The 22,977-nt window shown below is 40.3% G+C and overlaps 3 protein-coding genes across 3 annotated transcripts in view; all 3 read left to right on the top strand.

The window, feature by feature from the left end:
• Positions 1-5,578: 5,578 nt before the first annotated feature.
• LOC136830289 (myosin heavy chain, clone 203-like) lies at positions 5,579-8,341 on the top strand. The gene is made up of 2 exons (XM_067089679.1): positions 5,579-6,838; positions 6,965-8,341. Exons 1-2 carry the CDS (start codon positions 5,645-5,647, stop codon positions 8,183-8,185), a joined length of 2,415 nt encoding a protein of 804 aa, XP_066945780.1. The 5' UTR covers positions 5,579-5,644; the 3' UTR covers positions 8,186-8,341.
• A 15-nt stretch (positions 8,342-8,356) lies between these two features.
• LOC136830485 (collagen alpha-1(I) chain-like) lies at positions 8,357-18,827 on the top strand. Its single transcript, XM_067090020.1, has 3 exons — positions 8,357-8,382; positions 8,643-10,485; positions 18,591-18,827. The coding sequence occupies exons 1-3, from the start codon at positions 8,357-8,359 to the stop codon at positions 18,825-18,827; spliced, it is 2,106 nt and encodes a 701-aa protein (XP_066946121.1).
• A 65-nt stretch (positions 18,828-18,892) lies between these two features.
• Positions 18,893-22,977, top strand: part of LOC136830484 (probable GH family 25 lysozyme 3) — a 35,871-nt gene continuing 31,786 nt past the window's right edge. Inside the window, exon 1 of the mRNA XM_067090019.1 lies at positions 18,893-18,938. Coding sequence (XP_066946120.1) covers positions 18,893-18,938 — 46 coding nt within the window. The remainder of the gene's footprint in view (positions 18,939-22,977) is intronic.

Genomic DNA, 22,977 nt, shown 5'->3' with positions numbered 1-22,977 from the left:
TAGACTCTGACTTTGATTCTGAGCCTGGTACCATCGACTCAGATTCTGACTTTCAGCCACTATCACAATCTGACACGATAAAGACTCAGACACTGAAGAAGACAACATCAACCAGGACCCTTCAGCCAGTGCCATCCAGGTCCCCACGGCCAGCGCCACCCAGAATCCTACCATGACCAGTGCCATCCAGGACCATATGGCCAATTTCACCCACAATCCTACCACGACCAGTGCCATCCAGAACCATACGGCCAATGTCACCCAGAATCCTACCACGACCAGTGCCATCCAGGACCATACGGCCAATTTCACCCAGAATCCTACCACGACCAGTGCCATCCAGGACCATACGGCCAATGTCACCCAGAATCCTACCACGACCAGTGCCATCCATGGACCACGACCAGTGCCATCCAGAACCATACGGCCAATTTCACCCAGAATCCTACCATGACCAGTGCCATCCAGGACCATACGGCCAATTTCACCCAGAATCCTACCATGACCAGTGCCATCCAGGACCATACGGCCAATGTCACCCACAATCCTACCACGACCAGTGCCATCCAGGACCATGCGGCCAATGTCACCCAAGAAAATGGTGGTAGCTCCAACCCAACTGCACAATACATATATCAAATGGAGGAAAATGAACGTCGTGTTCTAGATAAAACTTACTGGTCAAGAACACCACTACGGTCAACACGATGTTCAGCACCACAACAGACACCAATACAGTACACATCTGGACTCACAACACCATTAGCAAGATCAGCATCAACACCGATGGATTTCTTCAGCCTGTTTCTTGATGAAGAAATGTTAAATGATATTGTTCACTGTGTCAATAATTACACAGAAGTAAAAGGCCCAAAGCATGCTAGAAAGACGAAAACAACGGGCAAGACATCCATCTGTGAACTGAGAGCACTAATTGGCATCTTCATTCAGGTTGGTGCCAAACACGACAACCACTGAAGAAGGAAGAATTATAGTTTTCTATGTTTTTTTTTTGCCAGAGTTTTTTATATATAATTTTATGTGTCAACTATTGTTTTTCACAATAGTTTTTTTTTTATTTTTATAGGAAAAATAAAAATATGGACCAACTCTGCCAAAACCTAATTAATAAAGTTCAAGAATGTTTATTTTTTTACAATGATCTCTGAAGTTCAATAAAGAAACTTTTTTTGCATATATTTTGTATTATTTCCAAGTTGGATCCACGTTCCCCTTTGCGTCAGTCTAGGGTTAAGACGGCTAATTGTCTGTCCGTCTGCAGTTTTTCTTTCCGCCCTCCGATCTTGAAAACTACTGAGGCTAGAGGGCTGCAAACTGGTATGTTGATCATCCACCCTCCAATCATCAAACATATCAAATTGCAGCCCTCTAGCCTCAGTTGTTTTTATTTTATTTAAGGTTGAATTTAGATGACCGTGCGTCTGGCAACGTTATATGTGCCAAAAACACAGACCACTACCGGGCTGTGGCTGAAAGTTTCAGGGCGGCAGCTGAGAGTTTCACACAGCATTATACGCTGTACAGAAAACTCGATTGTGCCACCCATTTTTTACTTTTTTGCTCTCTGATACCAACCCAGAATTCTCTTATAGTTTCTGTTTTCCATTAATCTCATGACCTTGCGTCTATAAATGAGTAGGCCTACGTTTTCTCTGTGATACAGCCCCACCTGATTTCTCATGTTTTTTTTTTTAATTTGTATTTTACCCTTTCCGTATGCCTATGTTTCCTTTGTGGTACAGTTTCACATTGTTTCCAGCACTTTTTTTTTTTTATAATTTTGCCCCTCCCGTTGGCTTCTCCTTTAACAGACGGAAAAAAGAGCATGTCTTCCTGGACGGTCTAGGAACCTATCATGAGAAATGAGGCATAACGCATTGTTTATGAGGCGTGGAGAGAATTGAGTCTAGCTCGATTTGATCTCAGTGGCTTCCAACCGCGTGATGAGAAAGCTTTGCATGGAGATATCACAGCGTCCGTCTCTTGTCTTCTGTGTGTTTTAATGTACCTGTAATCAGCACGGCCGACAAGTAAGAGGAGGGATTCAAGCATCCAATTAGATACTGAATGTAAATTCACGCACGCATAGGCCAGTGATCGTCCAGGTGTTCGACAGACCTCTCATTAAGAGTCACGAATATCCAAGAATAATGATTCTTCAATTTGTGGTTTCTTTTGTTCATGAATGTTTTCTCAATAAAAAGACTAGCTGGGGCTTCGTCTGTGCATGTTTTTGATTGTGATTATAGTTACTATATTTTTCCACTGTTTATCTTCAATGCTTTTCCATATTATCTACTTGCAGTCGGCTTTCAATGTCAGCATTACAACAAAACAAGATCAGTGGGAGTCTGTAGAAGTACCGCCTTCATAGCTATCAGAACTTCTCTTTAATAGAGATAGAGACTGTTGGATGCTTCAGAAAACATAAAGAACAGCAAAGAATTTTCAAACCTAGAAGCTAATTAGCCACTGGGTCTTTGACTTTCCTATAGTTTCGACGGGACTGTAAAGCAGACATGATTATTCGTCTCCTGCTTGTGTCATTATGCAACTAGTAGAATCCCAAATTCACTCCTGGTTAACAAACACCAAGAGATTTATTCGAATACAGGTTGTGCACTCTCAGTATGTCTGACTAAAGGACGCTGAATTGCAGTGCCCAGCTGCAGAATGTCCATCTTTAGAATGTGCGATCGTGGAACGTTTGACTGCAGGATGTTTAGATACATAAACTGTAGATATTCATCTGCAGAATTTTTTACTGTAGAATGTTAATTTACAGAGTGTTTGACTATAGAATGGTCGATTATGGAATGTTTTACTACAGGATACTTAACTACAGAATGCGTGAACTACAGAGTTCTTCAACAGTAATTGGCTATAGAAGGTTCGAATATGGAATACTGGGTGTTGGATGTTTAACTATAGATTATGCGATTATAGAATGCTCGGCTACAGAATGTCTGACCATGAAACGTTCAGTTACAGAGTGTTTGGCCACAGAAAATTCGATTACAGAATTTTAAACAACAAAATATTCGATTCCAGAAAGTTCGACAACAGATTTTACGACCGTCCTATCAGAATACAAATAGTTTCTCTTGACTTAACATTTCACGCCTTCCCACCTTAGCAATAAGGACGTGTTGCGAAGAAAGTACTTTTAACAAAGGAGTGATTTTGTGCAAGTCAGTATTGTAGCAAGGCCGCGTGGAAAGCTAATACCGGACCCATCATTACTGTGAAGGATAGATATCTGAATGAAGAGGAGGCGATTGTCTTGCTTTTTTTCTGAAGCCAACCGTCTTATTGGTTAGCTAAAATGACTTGTTTAAAAGACACACACACACACACACACACACACATATATATATATATATATATATATATATATATATATATATATATATATATATATATATATATATATATATATATATATATATATATATATATATATATATATATATATATTATATATATATGTATGTATATATGTATACTATGTATATATACACATATATAATACATTATATATATATATATATATATATATATATATATATATATATATATATATATATGTGTGTGTGTGTGTGTGTGTGTGTGTGTGTAGTGTGTGTGTGTGTGAATGAGTGCGCATCCTCATTCCATCCTAAACAGCGTTCCAAATAACATAGTGGTTTATGTGTTAGTGCTTGCAACGGTCTTTGCTTTAACCACAAAATGACTCCTTGAGACAGCTCTCTCTCTCTCTCTCTCTCTCTCTCTCTCTCTCTCTCTCTCTCTCTCTCTCTTTCCAGACACACAAGCAACAGCTCTGGATTAACCATGAATCAAAACAAGCACATGCTTAAAGTCTCAAGGGAAGGGGGACCCCACTGAGTTTATTTCCAGTTCCAGATTTGCGATCCACCATGGTGCAGGTGTTGCAGCTGAACCACAGCCCACAAAAAGGGGACCACAATAAACATAGGAGCGAATATATAAGTATGTATATATATTATATATATAAAATCAAATCAATATTCCTACTGTTTATCCCACAGCACAGTTTGTAAATCAAAAAATATTTAAACATGCTTTCATTAAAATGTACTAAAAGTAAAAAATAAGTTTTTGAGACACACCGAGATTTTCTTACAATTAATCATGCCTGCAAAAATAAAAGCATGGGCGCCAAACATGGAAGGAAATGCTACAAGAGAAGAAATATATTTTTTTTTTCTTGTAGCATTTCCTTCCATGTTTGGGGCCCAAGCTTTTATTTTGTAGACATGGTTAATAGTAAGAAAATCCTGGTGTGTCTCCAAAATATATTTTTTACTTTTTAGCGCATTTTAATAAAAGCATGTTTAAATATTTTTTTATTCACAAACTGTGCTGTGGGATAAACACTAGGAATATTGATTTGATTGGTTTCATTACATATCTATATATATATATATATATATATATATATATATATATATATATATATACTGGGTAGATATATATAGTATATATAATATATATATATATATATATATATATATATATCCTTATATATGTTATATATATATATATTATATATATATATATACTGGGTAGATATAGAGACATTTATATAATAAATACATTTGTGCAAATTGATTCACCAGTATAATTATTTACTCCTTCCTTTTTTTGTTCAGTCAAAGGTCAAATTATTATTAATATGTGTATTATTGTGTATTATTATTATTATTATGACCATTTAAATATACAACGATATCATTTATGCAACACAAATTGAAAAAGATAAGTTCTCAGTAAAATTATTCGTTATTTTCTGTGAAAATCAATTTCCTGAAAAACAATCTGATTATTAAAATTATTATTATTAGTATATTATTACTATGTAAAAAATCAATTACTTTATTATTACGGTGTTCCTCATTATTATTATTATTATTATTATGAGACGATGCCTCGATTTCAAACAAAAAATTAAAAAGATAATTACTATATAGCTCAGAAAATTATTATTATTATTATTATTATTATTATTATTATTATTATTATTATTATTATTATTATTATTATTATTACTCAGAAGATGAACCCTATTCATATAGAACAAGCCTACAGAGGCCTCTGACTTGAAATTCCAGCTTCCAAAGAACATGGTATTCGTGTGAAAGAAGTAACAGGGGGTGATAGGAAATACAGAAAAAATCAGTTATTGGAGAAGAAAAATTAAATTATATATTTTACAGTACGATATTTTCAAGAAATGCTGTTTCAAGACACTACTACTTCAAGGACTCAAGTCTTCAGAGGAGGCGAAATCCAGGAATACATCTCTTTTTGGCGAGACTCTGATATGTGCCTCGAATATCTTTCTGGCAAGGGAATTCTGAAGCCAGCACTGAAGACCTTGCTCCGCCTGAAGAATTGAAGGAGGCTCCGGATTTTGAAGACGATCCCGGAAAGGGAGCTCCGAAGCTCCGAAGCCCATTACCTGCAAGCCGAGTACTGAAGACTGCTTCTCCAGAAGCACTGTAGGAGCCTTCGGAATCCTGGGAATTCCCAAAAATGTTCTCGTGGCAGATTTCGAAACTAAGGCAAGAGCAAGCAGCTAGTATAGTCATACAACAAAATGAGCGTACTAGTTGCATTTGGTTGTGCTTTGTTAACAGCGATTGTTAATATGATCTACTCCTCGGTGTTCGACGCCCTTTGGACGTCGCTTGTTGCCGAGGGACCGGAATATGATTTAACAAATTTATATGACGATTGCATTAATGAAGTGAACGGACCCTGGAATTCACCAATGGCAGCAGGCATTGCTGCTGCCGGTCTTGTTGTTGGTGGACGCCTGGGTTGGTTCGCTTACAGGAAGTGGAATCGTTTTGGAAAGGATAGTAAGGATATGGACGAAGACCGGGAAATTGAAAAGAAGACCGTCGAAACGCAAGTGTCTCTAGAACATCTTGGACAACCGGAGTACGAAAACGAACGCGACGATGGTATGGAAAACTCTAAATTAACAGACATCTTGCGCCTTCATGAGGAACTGACTGAGGAAAAGGAGAAGCTAGAGGAAGAGTTGAGAAAAGCTGCTGATCACGGAAATAGAATGGAGAGATTATTGGAGGAGGCGCAAAATGAAGGCCTGATTCTGAAGAACAATATAATGGCAATGGAAAACGAATTCGAGCGGAAGTTACAACAGAAAGTAAATGAAAGTGCGGCTGCCCAATATGCCATGCAGAGGGCTTTGGACCAGGAAAGTAGAGCAAACCAGCTCTTGAAAGAAGCTGAGGACCAGAACGAAGCTTTACAACGTCGTCTTCGAAAGCAGATGGAAGAAGTCTCTAGAAAGGAAAAGGAGGTGAACCTGTTCTTCAGTGAAATCACCCGAAAGGAAAAGGAGTTCAATTTATACATGAAAAATGCTAAGAAAGATCTGGAAGAAAAGGAAAAGAATCTTGTCCAGAGAGGAAAAGAGCTCGACAAAAAGTTCTCTAATTTACAACAGATGAAGAAGGGCATCAAAAACGAAGCGAAGAAAGAAGAAAAGGTGGGACAAGAAGGCAAAGAGATGGAGTTATTATTAGAAAAGAGAGAAAAAGCCCTATTTAAATTGGAGAATGAGTTAAAGGAAAAGGAAAGAACTGTCCTCGATAAAGAGAATAATCTCCTTCAATTCGACGAAGAGTTACGAGGTAAGGAAGAAGCTGTTTTGAAATTAGAAAAGAATGTTATTAAATTCGATGAAGAGTTACGGGGCAAAGAAGAGGCTGTAATGGAAACACAGACTAATCTTTTGAAGTTCGATGAAAAGTTAAAGGCAAGAGAAGAAGAAAGCAAAGCAAAGTCTGATCCAGCACCAGGCAATCTAATAAAGCATGAAAAGCAAAGCAAGTCTGTCCAGCACCAGGAATCTATTTTAATAAAGCTCGATGAAAAATTAAAGGCGAGAGAAGAAGAACTGATGGCAAAGGAAGAGTCCGTCCGTCACCAACAATCTGTTTTAATGGAGGACAAAATGAAATTGAAGGAAATAGAAGAAGACTTAAAAGGGCCAAGAGGTAGGAAGCTCCTTCAAAATGAGGAGTCTGAGAAAGAGGAGACAAAGCCAGTCTTAGACAAAAGGTTACCTGAAGACGGTGAACCCAAAGCAGGAGAGACAAGTTGTGAGATACCTGCTGGGGAAGACGAATGCGATATTTCCGAGCTTTCCATTGCCAACCCCTTCAGTTTACTGGCTGAAGTGGAGAATGTGGAAGAAGAATGGCCCATAACAGAAAAGAAAGGTAAAGCAAGGAAAAATAGGCGGAGAAAGAGGCAGGAAAGGCAGCAAGAGTGTCTTGACGAGGAAAACGATGTTGTTTCGGATGAGGACAAATCAGTACCTGCTGGGAAGGACCACATGGAAATGGCCGAATTATCCATTGCCAATCCCTTCAACTTAGTTTCTGAGGTAGAACAAGTGGAAGGAGAATGGATACAGGAGGAAAAGAAAGGAAAAGCACAGAGAAACAGAAGGAGAAAGAAACAGCAAGGACAGAAAGGATGTCTGGAGGATGAAAACATTATCGTTTTAGAAGGAGGTGACGATGAAAAATTAGAGGACCAGACTGAAGGTAATATGCCTGTGAAAAGTAAACATGAATTACTCGCAGGAGACTCAAACCAAACAGGAGTCAGTGAAAATTTAATAATAGAGGACAGTGTAGATATGGAAAATAATAATGAATTAGACAATGGCAGAGAAGAATTAAGGTATGGGGATGAAAAATCAGACGATGAAGAAGAGGAGCAAGAATCAGGACAAGGAGAAGAACCAGGAGATGGAGAACGAAACGAGGAAAAATCACAATATGAGGAGGACTTAGAGGAACAAGATGAAGAGGATGAGGAGGAATTAGAACAAGATGAGGAGGAATGGGACGATGAAGAGTATATCAGGCCTAAAGCTAAAGCTCACAATCAACCGTTTGTGTGGCGGATTCCAGGGCTACCCAGGAAACGAATTCTGGGACGACAGAAGGTGAGGCCACCAGATCGGGAGCTGAAAAAATGCCGAAAAAAGACTAAGGAACAAAAGAGCCAGATGAAACAGACTCGAGAAAAACAAGCCCACCAAAAGATTACAAGGAATCAGTTCCAGAGAGGAGGAAACAGATGGAGCTGATTGGGAAGCTGAACAATAAGTAAAAAGTCTGGTCCTGGACAGCTCAACTTCCCCAGCAGGGGCTGACTGCTGGCCTTCCCCACTGGGGCAGACAGGTGGACTTAACTACCGGGCGCCAAGGCCTGTCCTTCCAACCAGGGCAGCCAGAATGACTCTGCTGCCTTAGGGCCAATGGCTGCCCTTGCCCCCATTGGCAGGTGGAAGGATTCCACTAGCAGGGGCCAACAATTGCCCTTCCCCACCAGGGAAAGCAGATGGACTCCACCAGTGGGGCCAATGGCTGGTTCCCCCCAACCAGCCATTGGCTCCTACTGATGGACTCCACCAGTGGGGCCAGTGGCTGGTTCCCCCCAACCAGCCATTTGCTCCCACTGATGGACTCCACCAGTGGCGCCAGTGGCTGGTTCCCCCAACCAGCCATTGGCTCCCACTGAGAGATTCCATCTACTTCCCTCAGTGAGAAAGGGCAACTGTCTGGCCCATGCTGGCTGAGCCCTTCCACCTGCCTCAGTGGGGATGATGTTTGCCTTCCCACTGGGGCAACAGGATGGGCCAAGAGCATCCCTTTCCCCCTCTGGCAGGCTGCCCTTTCCCACCGGGGCAGGCGGACGGACTCTGCCAGCAGGGCCCAACAGCTGCCCTTCCCCACCTGGGCAGGTGGACGGACTCTGCCAACGGGGGCCAAAGGCTGCCCTTCCCCAGTGGGGCAGGTGGACGGACTCTGCCAGCGGGGGCCAGCGGCTGCCCTTCCCCACCGGGGCAGGCGGACGGACTCTGCCAGCGGGGGCCAGCGGCTGCCCTTCCCCACCAGGGCAGGTGGACGAACTCTGCCAGCGTGGGCCAGCGGCTGCCCTTCCCCACCGGGGCAGGCGGACGGACTCTGCCAGCGGGGGCCAGCGGCTGCCCTTCCCCACTGGGGCAGGCGGACGGACTCTGCCAGCGGTGGCCAGCGGCTGCCCTTTCCCCATCGGGGCAGGCGGACGGACTCTGCCAGCGGAGGCCAGCGGCTGCCCTTCCCCACCAGGGCAGGCGGATGGACTCTGCCAGCGGCTGCCCTTTCCCACCGGGGCAGGCGGACGGACTCTGCCAGCGGGGGCCAGCGGCTGCCCTTTCCCACCGGGGCAGGCGGACGGACTCTGCCAGCGGGGGCCAGTGGCTGCCCTTCCCCACCGGGGCAGGTGGACGGACTCGGCCAGCGGAGGCCAGCGGCTGCCCTTCCCCACCAGGGCAGGCGGACGGACTCTGCCAGCGGGGGCCAGCGGCTGCCCTTCCCCACCGGGGCAGGCGGACGGATTCTGCCAGTGGGGGCCAACGGCTGCCCTTCCCCACCAGGGCAGGCGGATAGACTCTGCCGGTTGAGCCAATGGCTGGTTCCCCCCAACCAGCCATTGGCTCCTACCGGTGGAGCCAGCGGAGCCAATGGCTGGTTCCCCAAACCAGCCATTAGCTCCCACTGGTGGAGTCCTTCCGCCCGCCTCGGCGGAGGGAGCCGCTGGCCTCGGCGGAGCCCCTTCCGCCCGCCTCGGCGGGAGGGCAGCCGCTGGCCTCGCCGGCGGGCCTTCCGCCCGCCGCCGGCGGGAGGGGCGGCCGCTGGCCTCGCCGGCGAGCTCCCTTCCGCCCGCTCGGCGGGAGGGCAGCCGCTGGCCTCCGCCCGGCGAGCCCCTCCGCCCGCCTCGGGAGGGCAGCCGCTGGCCTCCGCCGGCGGAGCTTTTCCGCCCGCCTCGGCGGGGAGGGGCAGCCGCTGGCCTCCGCCGGCGGAGCCCTTCCGCCCGCCTCGGCGGGGAGGGGCAGCCGCTGGCCTCCGCCGGCGGAGCCCTTCCGCCCGCCTCGGCGGGGAGGGCGGCCGCTGGCCTCCGCCCGGCGGAGCCTTCCGCCCGCCTCGGCGGGGAGGGGGGCCGCTGGCCTCCGCCGGCGGAGCCGCCCGCCCGCCTCGGCGGGGAGGGCAGCCGCTGGCCTCGCCGGCGGAGCCCCTTCCGCCCGCCTCGGCGGGAGGGGCAGCCGCTGGCCTCCGCCGGCAGAGCCCTTCCGCCCGCCTCGGCGGGGGGGCAGCCACTGGCCTCCGCCCGGCGGAGCCTTTCCGCCCGCCTCGGCGGGGAGGGGCAGCCACTGGCCTCCGCCGGCGGAGCCCTTCCGCCCGCCTCGGCGGGGAGGGGCAGCCACTGGCCTCCGCTGGCGGAGCCCTTCCGCCCGCCTCGGCAGGGAGGGACAGCCTCCGCCGGTGGAGCCCTTCCGCCTACCTCGGCTGGGATGGGCAACTGTTGGCCCTCACCAGCAGAGACTGTCTTGTCTCTGTAGTGAAGGTCAGATGTTGATGCACAGCAGCGGAGCCCTTCTTCCTTTCTTATAAAAGAAAATTAATCATGCAGTGCTTTACTATCATCATTATTGGGTTGTATAAAGTCCACCCTAACAGGTTAGACTTATTGGGAGTTGACTACTGGAAAATATATACCTCTTCTCCCTCAGCCGTACTGCAGCTAGAATTAACTACAACCTGGGCATTTTGAAAGCGCGTCATATCAAAATCAGTCTCGGCACTATCTTGATGGAACAAATCAAAATTTTATGCCTCCACCAAAATAGGTTTGGTTCAGTTGTAGTTGATGACTGGTTCGGCTTCTCTAACGATAAAGAATCTTCAATGACTTTGTGCTCTATTAATGGAAAGGAGGAAAGTTAAGCCTGATACCTTTTTAAGTATCAAAATGACGCATTTCAACAAAAATGGAAAGCAGCTAATTCATTATACAAAAAAGGTTAATATTTCCCCAATCATACCCACCTGTCTATCGCTGGGCAAGTTTAAAGCTCCCTGTGGGCAGAATTATTTCAAACAGCTGATCCTCTTCAAGGTTTTACGATAACACAAGAAAAGAGCAATCTCCACAATAATACCTGTCCTAATTAACAAACAGAATAAAATTGAGAGCTGAGCAAATAATTCACGAAATCATTCCAATTACCATACAATACTAAACAAACAAACCGTCCTCACAAGCTGTCGAAAAGCTGAAAGAAGTTGAAGTCGAGTCGAAAAAATACAGACCTGTCCTGAATGGACTGACATATGTGAAAGTTTTTTATGCGGTTGTACCCGGGTTAATTATGCATAAAAACTTTTTTTCATCACTAAAATTAAATGTTGGTGATTTAACAATTCAGCAAACTGCCAATAACCACATACCTACATTCAAACAGAGATAATTTATACATTTATAAATATATATCCTCTCTCTCTCCATACACACACACACATATAGGCAGACACTTTGCTATCCGTGTAGACACCCTGGGATTATGTATGTAATCAACGGATAGGTTTGCTTAAAAGCAAATGGGTGTTACAGACTATTACACACACAAACAAAGCCACTCCAACATCTTCTAAAAACATAACAAGACACCTCACACGTCTCGACTGTCGACCTCCCCGCCTAACACCTCCTCGCTGCTGGGAGAAAGAGCGCTGGTGAACGGGTACAATACATGTACACAATACCGGGGTCTAAGCGATGCCAGGCAGGGCAGCCGATCGGGACTACAAAGTCTACCCCAAAGCCAAATCAAAGTCCTTCAAAAGAAGGCATCACGGCGACCCCATATGACAATGGGAACAAGCTGGGAAGAAAAAGAAGAAGAAGAAGAATATATATATAGCTAGAGAGTGAAGGGGTAAGATTAATATGTTTTGTCTTCACTCGCATTTAAGAGAGAGAGAGAGAGAGAGAGAGAGAGAGAGAGAGAGAGAGAGAGAGAGAGAGAGAGAGAAATAACACGTGAGTTTTCAAAAATCATTTCAACACTTCTACTGAACATATAACACTTTAAAAATCGCAAAACACGTTCTAAACAAGTAGTCATCAAGAGGCCCAGAACACAAAACACTCCTGATTAACTCCCTGATCATCGGTGTGTATATAAATAGCCAATAATTTAAAAGGAGACGGGGCACAAGCCTCTCCACAACATATGGGGCACTGGCCTTCGCTTTCAAAGACTGGCTGATGTCATAACATCGATCTGTTATGTCTCGGGGTGAAGCCTAAAAACAAAGGTTTGAATCGTGTGAATAATGTCAGAAAAACCTACAATAGAGTTTGAATTAGGGAAGTACAGTGATTATTAATTTATGCAAAAAGACCTGGTGTATGTATGTATGTATATATATATATGTATATATATATGTATATATATATATATATATATATATATATATATATATATATATATATATATATATGTGTGTGTGTGTGTGTGTGTGTGTGTGTGTGTGTGTGTATTATATAAAGATCTGACGGAAGGATATTATTTAGCAGAATATACTGGTTGAGGTGTTTTGCATAATTTTGAGTATTACCAAATCATTTTCATACGGTTTTTTTTTTTGTGGGACAAACATATCACCAAAAAATAGGGTCGTGTCCATCTTTCTGTTTGACTTAAATTAAACGAAAGTGGTTAGTTTAAACCTGACCTTCTAGGCATGGAATTTTATCAGTCTATCCTTTTGCTACTTCTAAATTCTCTGATAATGAGGACTTTATTTCCCAAATTGTTCAACTTCGCACAGAAAGTATTTTCGGTAAAAAAAATTTTGAATCTATGCAAAAATCATCTCTTATATTAATTTCCTTATCTGCCTTTCTGAGTCTGTGTGTGGCTGCCTTTCTGTGTCCCTCCCCACCCCTTCCCCCTCCTTTCCTTCCCCCTTCCTCCTCCCCTCCCCCTCCCCTCCCCTTTCTTTGGGGGAAGCCCACGTTTCTTGAAGAGAAGAGGATCTGGCAAGAATCAGTTTAGTGGGTAATTCAAGAACAACAGCAGGCACTACTGGTGATGGGCCGGAACTGCCAATGGCATCAGCATTGGTTCAAAAACCATCAACAGCTGGTCCCGCACATACACCAAGATGTGGTCAGTTGTTTGTATGTGACCGGAAAGTGAATGGGGCTGGTGCTACCTGCAGAATTTTGCTGACTGTGATTAGTAGGGTTAATTTAGCTGTTGGCATGGGTATGGTACGGATAAGGGTATGGGTATGGTACGCATATGGGTATGGGTACAGGAATGGTATGGTATGGGTATGGATATGGGTATGGAATGGATATGGATATGGATATGAGTATGGGTATAGGTATGGGTATGCTAAGGATATGGGTATGGGTATCAGTACAGGTATGGGTATGGGTATGGTACAGATATGGGTATGGGTATGGGTACAGTACGGGTATGGGTATGGTACGGGTATGGATATGATACTCAATTATCATATTTTATAACATCTTAACGTTCTCCATACATGATGTTATAAATTAAAATTATAAAACCTCTACTTGTTACCCTCTTTTAAACTCCCACGAAAACTACTAATTGGCCTCTTTTGGATGATTATGATATATATATATATATATATATATATATATATATATATATATATATATATATATATATATATATATATATATATATATATATATATATATATATATATATATGAATGTCTTTTACTGTAATACCACAGTGTAATATGAATATAAGAAAGTAATAAAACACTATTTAAACGTTGCAACCATATATTTCGAACACTTCCTTCTGTGCCCCTGTTCACTGGTAAAATTTTTACCAGTGAACAGGGGCACAGAAGGAAGTGCTCGAAATATACGATTGCAACGTTCAAATAGTGTTTTATGGGCCTTCTTATATTCATATATATATATATATATATATATATATATATATATATATATATATATATATATATATATATATATATATATATATATAAATATAATAAATATACATACATATATATAGTATATATACATGCTATTCACAGCATACCCAGTTGTTTGTTCATATTTTGGTCTGCACTTCAACTTTACTTACCCCCTTTTTCTTTTAGGCGTTTTAGTTTCTTTTTTTAGCTCAGTTTAGGTAGCTTATATCCGTCCTTATAGTGAATTTTATATATTATTCGATTATTTTTCGTTTTTCATAACTTTTTAAGTGAATTTTTTTTTGTAAATTGCAGCCTTGAAGATGCGATGAGGTATTGAGAAACGCCGTCTGCAAAATAAACTGTTGTTCTAATATATATGTACTGCCTTTTCCTGGATGCCCCCTTGTTAGCTACTATGAAGTTTATATATATATATATATATATATATATATATATATATATATATATATATATATATATATATATATATATATATATATATATATATATATATATATATTTATATATATATATATATATATATATATATATATATATATATATATATATATATATATATATATATATATATATATTTATATATATATATATATATATATATATATATATATATATATAATATATATATATTTATAACTTTACGAACAAGCAAATGCATTCCAGAAATGATCTCGACTTTAAAAGGAAACCCCAAGGGCGCCGTCCTGCGCATTACGCGAGAAGGTAGCGGATGCAACGTGCGCAAATGTTGAGAAACATTCATCAACATGTTTCAAACAGCCGTGAAACCTTGCCTGAACGACACAATGAAGTTCTTTAGGCGTCGATAATCCGCAAAAATAATTTAAAAAATGGAACTGGAATATAAAACTTAGGCCAACGGCCAAGCGCTAGGACCTATGAGGTCATTCAGCGCTGAAAAGGAAATTGACAGGAAAGAAGGGTTTAAAAGTGTATTATTATTATTATTATTATTATTATTATTATTATTATTATTATTATTATTATTATTATTATTATTCAAAAGAAGAAGCTTATTCATATGGAACAAGCCTACAGATTCCAATGACTTGAACTTCAAGCTTCCAGAGAATATTATGGTGTTCATTCGGAAGTAGTAACAGAAGGCAATGGGAAACACAGGTAGAGGAGATCAGTTATAAGAAAAACAGATAAATTAACAACTTAATAAATAAATAGATAAAAATGTAAGTAAATTATTGAAATACAAGTTGAACTGCATTATGGTGGAAAGTAAGAAAGAAGAAAGACAATATGAACATTGACACAGAATCTTGTTCTTACCGTATTCCTGGTGCATGTCAGAAGATTTAGCAATAGTCAAAGAGATCGTTGATAATCGTGTCTTAATTTGTGCGAATGTTTGATAAACAACGCGAAAAACTTTTCGCTAACGACGAACACAAACTTAATTGCAGAGAAAGTGGCAACGATGTTCACCTTAACCATTACAATAGCAACAACAATTTTTTCAGGGCATTTTGATAAAAGCATTTTTAAAAATTTTGTTCGTATTTTTTTTATTTTATGCTTTTTAGTTTTGACAGAAATTGTAAAAGATTTATGATTGTAGTTAACGAAACTGATATCCGTTTACGGGGAGGGTGAGGAAGGGGAAGGGGAGGGTGAGGGAAGGGGAAGGGGAGGGTGAGGGAAAAGGGGAGGGGAGAGGGAGGGAAGATGGAGGGAGGGAGATGGGGGAGGGGAGGGGATTAGAAAGGAGAGGGGGAAGGCGGAAAGGGAGGAGGAGGGGGGAGGGGGGAAGGGGATGGAGGGAGGAAAATTGGAAGGGATGGAGGAAAAGGGATGCATGGGGAGGGGGTTGTAGGAGGAAGGGGGGAAGTGGAGTGGATGAAAAGGGAAGGGGAAGGGGATGCATGGGGAGGGAAGTTGGAGGGGGTGGGGAAGGGGGAGGGGAGGAAGTGGATCGTCTGGGGATGGAAGAGGTAAGTGGGAGGGAAGAGGGAAGGGAGGGGAGGAAACAGCTAAATTAACACTTGATCGTGCTTGAAGGGGAGGGGGAAGGGGATGGGTGGGGGGGAAGGGGATAGAAGAGGAAGGGGAGGGGAGGACACAGCTAAATTAACACTTGATGTGTGATGGAGAGGGGGAGAGGGAAGGGGACGGTAATGGGAAGGGGGATGGTAAAGGGAAGGGAGATGGGGGATGGAAGAGGCAAGGAGGAGGGGTTATATAGAAGATAGATTCAACCGAATCAAAAAGTTGTGAAAAATCCAAAGAATTTCATACAAATCCTGAGATACTGGGAGAGGTCACTGAAGGGTCGCTAGAGGTCACTGCTGACCTACTGATCATGTAAGATGTATTGTCACCAGGACTGAGTAACCAAGCAAAATTTCAAGTCCATTGGACGAAGGGAGCAGGTCGAAAATTGAGTTACAAGATTTGATGACAGACAGACAGACGCAGAAATCGAGTTAAATAAAAGCGTGTGATAAAAGAAAATACATATATAAGAATATTGATAATAATGAAATGTTACTTTCAACATTGTTATATAATGAAGGAGTTAATAATACTACTGTAGGTTTTGTTTCATTTTGAAAAGAAAAATTTTATTTTGTGGTTTAAATATTTTATTCATTTAGAATTAAATAATATAGGGGGTAGATACTTTGAGCTTTTCAATGTATAAGGACCTTTAATGCCTTAATCTGGCCCTTACATTCACACACACACATACATACACATACACACACACACACACACACATATATATATAGTATATATATATATATATATATATATATATATATATATATATATATATATATATATATATATATATATATATATATATATATATATATATATATATATAGAAGACAGTTGAAGGAGGAAGTACATCTCAGGTGGTCCTTAAAAAAACATTTATTGCGACGTTTCAAAGCACAAAGGTTTCATTTTCAAGCTATGAAGACAAAAAACAACAAAATTAACATTAAAAGCGCTACAATACAAACACAAGACATAATACATTATACATAGCAAAATTAAAACTAGTTGTAGCAGAACCAACCATCAAGAGAGGAAGGAAGGCCCAAAGTCAGAAGGAACAAGCCAGCAATGACCGGCAATAGCTCACGTAAGGTAGAGTATTCGTCGAGGAAGGTTGGCAGCCCTGAATTCAGACTAGTAACTCGGGTTATGTTTTGCTCCGTCCTTATTCTCGTATTTCAAAGGGATTTTTGACGAAGGAGAACGTGCCGATATTGCTGTAGGAAGCTTTAGTACCTTGTGGATCTCGGAGATATGTGAAACTGGTGAATTTTGATAGTGATATGGTGCATTGTGGCTTTGTAGTTTAGACTCTTGAATTCAAAGCCATTCTGGAAAAGGGAACCCTTGTCACCTGGTTCACGGTTGTCATGGTGACATCCCATGTTACCATGGCAACACAGTAACACCAACAGAAGTTGACTGATCATACTTACTTTCTATGTCACTAAAATGGGTGACTTATTCAAACGCACTAATACCTTTGGTATTCTTTACCTTGGGCAAGAGAAAGCCAGAGTAGATGACACACTCGAAATAATAAGTAAACTCCAAGTACATTTAGAAGTTTATGGTGTGCAGCAAATTAGCCATAGTAAAACAGTTTTCGAACTGGAAGATATGCAAATATCACATTCGAAAAAGTTGCGAAGGACTATAGTGAACGTATAATTCCTGTGGATAGAAGGAAAGTAAATGTTCAAATTATTAATCTGAGTAGTACTAAAACTGTCGTAACAGTAAAGAATGTCCCATTTGAAATGCAAAATACAACACTTTTAAATAATCTTGAAGAGTATGGTCAGGTGTATAATGTACGATTTCAGAAATACACGTATGGAGATCTTGTAGGAAAAATGACGGGAAACAGGACTGCAATGAGGAAGCTGAAGAAACCAATTCCCTCCTCACTTATCCACAGAGGGATCTCAATGCTGTTCCAGTACAAGGGGCAAATGCGCACATGCATTAGATGCGGTATTGCAGGGCACATTGCTGCAGATTGCAGCATTAATTGGAAAGATAAAGTAAACATAGTAAATACTGATAACTTTCCTCCCTTAAACTTGAAACCCGCAAACAACCCTATTTTATCTGTAGACCCAAACACAAAGCATGGAAAGGAAAATAATGATGGTTCCTACGAAATTGTAGAAGGAAACAAGGGAATGGTTGATGACAGAGGTGAATTTGGTGCAAGTAAATGGTTTGAAGAGTGTGAAAAATACCGGAAAAGGTAATGGATGTGATAATACATCCAATGAAGAAAATATAGTACTAATAATTGTGAATTATTAGTAGAAAATAATGAAAAGGGAAATAACGACACAGCTGATTTTAAGATGGCGCAGTGATATGATTCTCGGCTACCAGTCGAGAGGGCCGAGGTTCAAATCCCGCCGCTCACTGATGGCTCGGATTGCGCCACTCCAAAAATCCGGCAGCCCGTCAACCTAGCGGTCCGACAAAACCGAGAGGTTCAGTAGGAGAATAGGTACCAGTCCTCGGGCTGGGAAGTTAAACAGTGGGCCTAGAGACACACTGGCCACGTGTCATAGGCATTGGGACCTGTCCCCGACTGGCTATTGGCCTCAGAAACAGATCAGCGCCTGTCCTATGAACCTACAGAGGCCCAGGAAGCCTTTAAACTTTAAACCTAGTATAAGTGGAATGGAAGAATATACCGCAGTGGACGACGACCAAACGTATAATACTGATCATGTAGTATTAAAAGGAAGCTTCTACGAAGATGGAATAGTGAAGGGTATAACTGCTGTTGACGTGCATGTGTATGGGGACGCGGAAAAAGAAATTGCATCTGGAATGAATATGGAAGAAGAGGACTGCGAGGAGGACACGGTCTAAGAGGAGGGTCTGGATCCAGTTCAGATCTCGATTGCCGAAAATACTACCGTTCTGATTCCGAATGCATGGATGATAGTGATGGTACAGAATCAGACGATTATCAGTTGCCTTGTAACCAGCAAGAATAGAAAGTGGTACAAACGAAAGAAAAAAAATTATCTATGATAATATTGATATCATTTTGTTACAAGAACATAATATAAAGACTTTAAGCAATATTACTGATTTGTTAAATTATTATGACGTTGTTCTCAATCCGACCATAAATATTAAGGGTGGAACTGCAATAATGATAAATGAGAAACCAAATGCTAAAATAATAATCACTAGACTAAGTATGATTAGAGTAAGCAAGAGTAAACATTCAAGGCGAAGAGATTAATATTATGTGCAATTATGCACCCTCTGGGGCGAATTGTCAGGGTGAAAGAGAAGAATTTTTTGAGGAAGTTATGCTTCTTCTTATGCAAAACAATGTAAGTAGATGTATTGTTGGAGCTGATATTGGAATTGTATTATAAGTAATAGGGATTCTTCTGAACCGAAAAGTTCAAGTTTTTCAAGTACGTTAGAGCAAATTGTCAGTGTTTTGAAACTGGAAGATGTACATAACATTATCCCAAAAATTCCTGAATATACATTTATGAGGAAAAGTTATGCTGCAAATTAGATAGAATAGACATGACTGGCTTAATCGCAAATGTAAAATATTTAAAAACAGTAGCAGTATCATTTTCTGATCACTCTTGTTTTTAATGTGATGTTAAATTAGATAATGTGTTACAATTTGGAAAATCATATTGGAAACTTAGTGTTTCTCTCCTTGAGGTTTCAGGAGTTAAGGAGGATTTTGAAGACCGTTGGATAAAATGGAAAAGAGAGAGAGGCAATTATGATTCCATGCTTGAATGGTAGGAGAAACTAGTAGAGATCAATTAAGGAATTTTATACTAAAGTGGGTAGTATGAAAAAGAAAATGAGATATATGTTGAATATTCTTAAACATAGACTAAGGTCTTTACATGAAACTGCTTACCAGACAGGGAACCCTGATATGGAAGAAATAAGAGAATTAAAAATAGAATTCAAACAATTACGGATGAACTGAACGAAGGTATTAAGAAAAGAACAAGATTAAAAGACATACAATGGGGCGAGAAAATGTCAAAATATTTAACTGGTAAACAACGAGAAAGGCAAGTTAAGAAAATTATGACTTGTGTGAGGGATAAGTGGGGAACTGAATTACGGTCCTTTCCAGCCATTCAAAAGTCTTCTCTGAAGTTTTACTCAGATTTGTACTCTTGTGATATAAGAGATCAAGATATGCAAAAAAAAAAAAACTTTTAGAATATATAGAAAGTAAACTTAATGATGCTGATAGAGAATTAATAGAACAGGAGTTTGATAAGAAAGAAATATTTCGTATAATGAAAAAAGTGGCAAAGAATCGAACCTCAGGTATTGAAGGCCTCCCAGTTGAATTTTATATAGCGAACTGAGACATCACAGGGGATGATTTTACTGGATTAGTTAATTTTATATTAAGAATTATGAAATTAGGGAGTTCACAATATAAAGGAGGATGGTGACGAGAAAGATTTGTGCAGACTACAAGATTATTGCGAAATTACTAGCTGAAAGAATGAAATTAGTAATGGGAAAAATCATTAATGAAGGCCAATACTGCTCAGTTCCCGGGAGAAGCATTGTGTGATGTAACATGCTTATAAGGGATATTATGTATTATGTTAACGAGAATGATAAGGAGGCAGCATTTTTGAAACTTGATTGGTATAAAAAGCATTTGATACGGTAAATACAAAATTTCTGCTAAAAATAATGAGTAAAATCGGATTTGGGGAAAAATACGTGGGCTGGATAAAAATGTTGTACGAAAATGCAGAGTTCATTGTATATAAATAACTTCATTGGTGAATTTTTCTCAGTATCTAGATCGGTAAGACAAAGGTGCCCTTTGAGCATGATGTTTTATGCCATATACCAGGCACCTTTCTATGTAGCCTTAAACGCAAACAACTCTGTTTCACCACGATCACTGCCTGGGTTCTTTACTGTCAAAGTTATTGGTTATGCAGACAACACGAATATCATCATTTGCTCTGATAATAGTTTATTAGAAGTCGATAGAATAAGAATTTCAACTGGAAGCAAGATTAATAGAAATGGAAAAAGAATTTATTTGAAATGGAAATTTAAATATGTATGGCCTATTGATTGGAAATGAGTGTTTGAAAGATCAGCATAAACTAAAATTTATATGGACAAAAACAAAAGTAATTCAGAACAGGTAATTTATGGTATGGCCTCCATCTGCCTGTAAATGCATTCTTGAGGGTATGATTTCAAAATGCTGAGACTCAAATTCCATTTTGAGCTGGATGGTATACCATCAAGTTCACTGCACCTTACGATCCTTTAAGATAACCAATGTTTTCCACACACATTATGGTCAGGGAGCTACTTGAAATTACTTGACAAGAAGCTATACCACTGTTTCGAAGCAGCTCCTGTGTCTGAAGAGCCTTGAAACATGGTGCCTTATCATCCAAATATGTGACTTCTTCAACAGATAACATATTTTCAGGATCTTTGAGGAAAGGAAACCAGTAAGCACATTTTCTCTGAAGTTACCATTCCATGACTGTCCTTTTTCTTTGATGGGACTGTGAAACAGAGAAAAATTCCCAAACATTTGTGGCAATACCACACATCACCGTTTATATCATCCAACTTTGCAGCCCAAATGATGTCATTTTTATGACGACTGTGTAAATGAAGAATTCATTGATGCAGCAACATGGAGAAAGTCAGCTTCATCCCAATCTTTAAGAAAGGAATATTTACCAGATTTTTTCAACTCACAAATACTATAATTTCTCTTCTTTCCCTTTTTGTTTCAGTTCAAGCCGCCAATTTACGTAAAGACTTTCTTGGACCCACTGCCTCAGCTATGATGTCAGAAAGGTCAGGCCTTCCAAGATTCTCACTCTTTTTGCGATGACAATCATATGGATTTTTGTTCCAGTTTCTTTTAATAAACTGGATTCATCTCTTTTAATGTATTTAGCTATCCAGGAACGTGAAATGAAGGATGCACTAGATGACCTGCTGTAGGTTAAGCCCGGATTCGGTCAAATCTGATTTCCTCAAAGTCGTTAGCCATGCTGTATTTATATCACTCAGTCTGAAAATACAAGAAATGTAAAATGAAAAATTTTAGAAACTTAAAATAATGTACTTGGAGATATGATAACTTTAGGGGGCGCTCTATTTTCGAAAACAAATACTGGGGATTTTTCATTGCAACAATTATCAGCTTACGCTACAACAAAACTGGAACAATGTGATAAATGCATTAGTGTGTCAAAGTAAAATGCTCTTTGTAAGAAAATTAACAATCTTTCAATGGTTTGCTTATATCAATACCTGTTTACTAGCAAAACTTTGGTATGTTGGCCACATATATCCTCTAAGCCATAGTTACGGGAACTTGATCGAGAACATATATGTTTCAAATATTTATGGAATGGTAGATATGAACCAGTGAAAAGAACTACTGTGTATAGGAAAAAGAGGGAAGGAGGTTTGAATATGTTTGACTGTGTTACCAAAGCCTTTGCATTATTAATCAACTCTTTTCTGAAAACTTATATAAGTAGTAAGGGTGTGCAATATTCGTTATTACATTATGATTCCCTAAGACTGGTGAATTTGATACCCAGAGAAGTAAGTGAAGGTTTAGGTAACCATCCAAGTCCTTATTATAGTATTAGTTTGGATGGAGTACTGTAGATACATGTATAGATTGTCCTATGTTTCCAATAATTCCCAATAAAATATTGTACCATTTTTTACAACAAAAAAAAAGTACCTATTACTGTTGAATCAAGATATCCACTTTTTAACTGGAAACTAATATGGTTAAATTTTCATGAGAGTTAATTTATAAGTGTTTTTGATAAAGATCTAATATATAAGACATGATGTATTAATGACAAAACAAAGATTGTACACGTTTAACCTGTCTGGAAATACTTTATGCGATCAGTGCAATATGATAGAAAGTGCAATTCATTTATTTTATTTTTGTAAGAGAAGCAGACCTATATTTGATTGGTTTTAAGTA

The sequence above is a fragment of the Macrobrachium rosenbergii genome, chromosome 46 (assembly GCF_040412425.1).
Source record: "Macrobrachium rosenbergii isolate ZJJX-2024 chromosome 46, ASM4041242v1, whole genome shotgun sequence".
In the NCBI taxonomy this organism is placed as follows: Eukaryota; Metazoa; Arthropoda; class Malacostraca; order Decapoda; family Palaemonidae; genus Macrobrachium; species Macrobrachium rosenbergii.
Note: the sequence above shows the minus strand (reverse complement) of the source record. Positions and strands in the feature narration are given on the sequence as shown.

Coding starts and splice junctions, on each gene's coding strand:
- LOC136830289 (XM_067089679.1), top strand. CDS start 5,645: ATGAGCGTACTAGTTGCATTTGGTTGTGCTTTGTTAACAGCGATTGTT. Junction 6,839..6,964: donor AGTTCGATGAAAAGTTAAAG/GCAAGAGAAGAA, acceptor GAAAAATTAAAG/GCGAGAGAAGAAGAACTGAT.
- LOC136830485 (XM_067090020.1), top strand. CDS start 8,357: ATGGCTGCCCTTGCCCCCATTGGCAG. Junction 8,383..8,642: donor GCCCTTGCCCCCATTGGCAG/GTGGAAGGATTC, acceptor TACTTCCCTCAG/TGAGAAAGGGCAACTGTCTG. Junction 10,486..18,590: donor GTCTTGTCTCTGTAGTGAAG/GTCAGATGTTGA, acceptor ATGAACCTACAG/AGGCCCAGGAAGCCTTTAAA.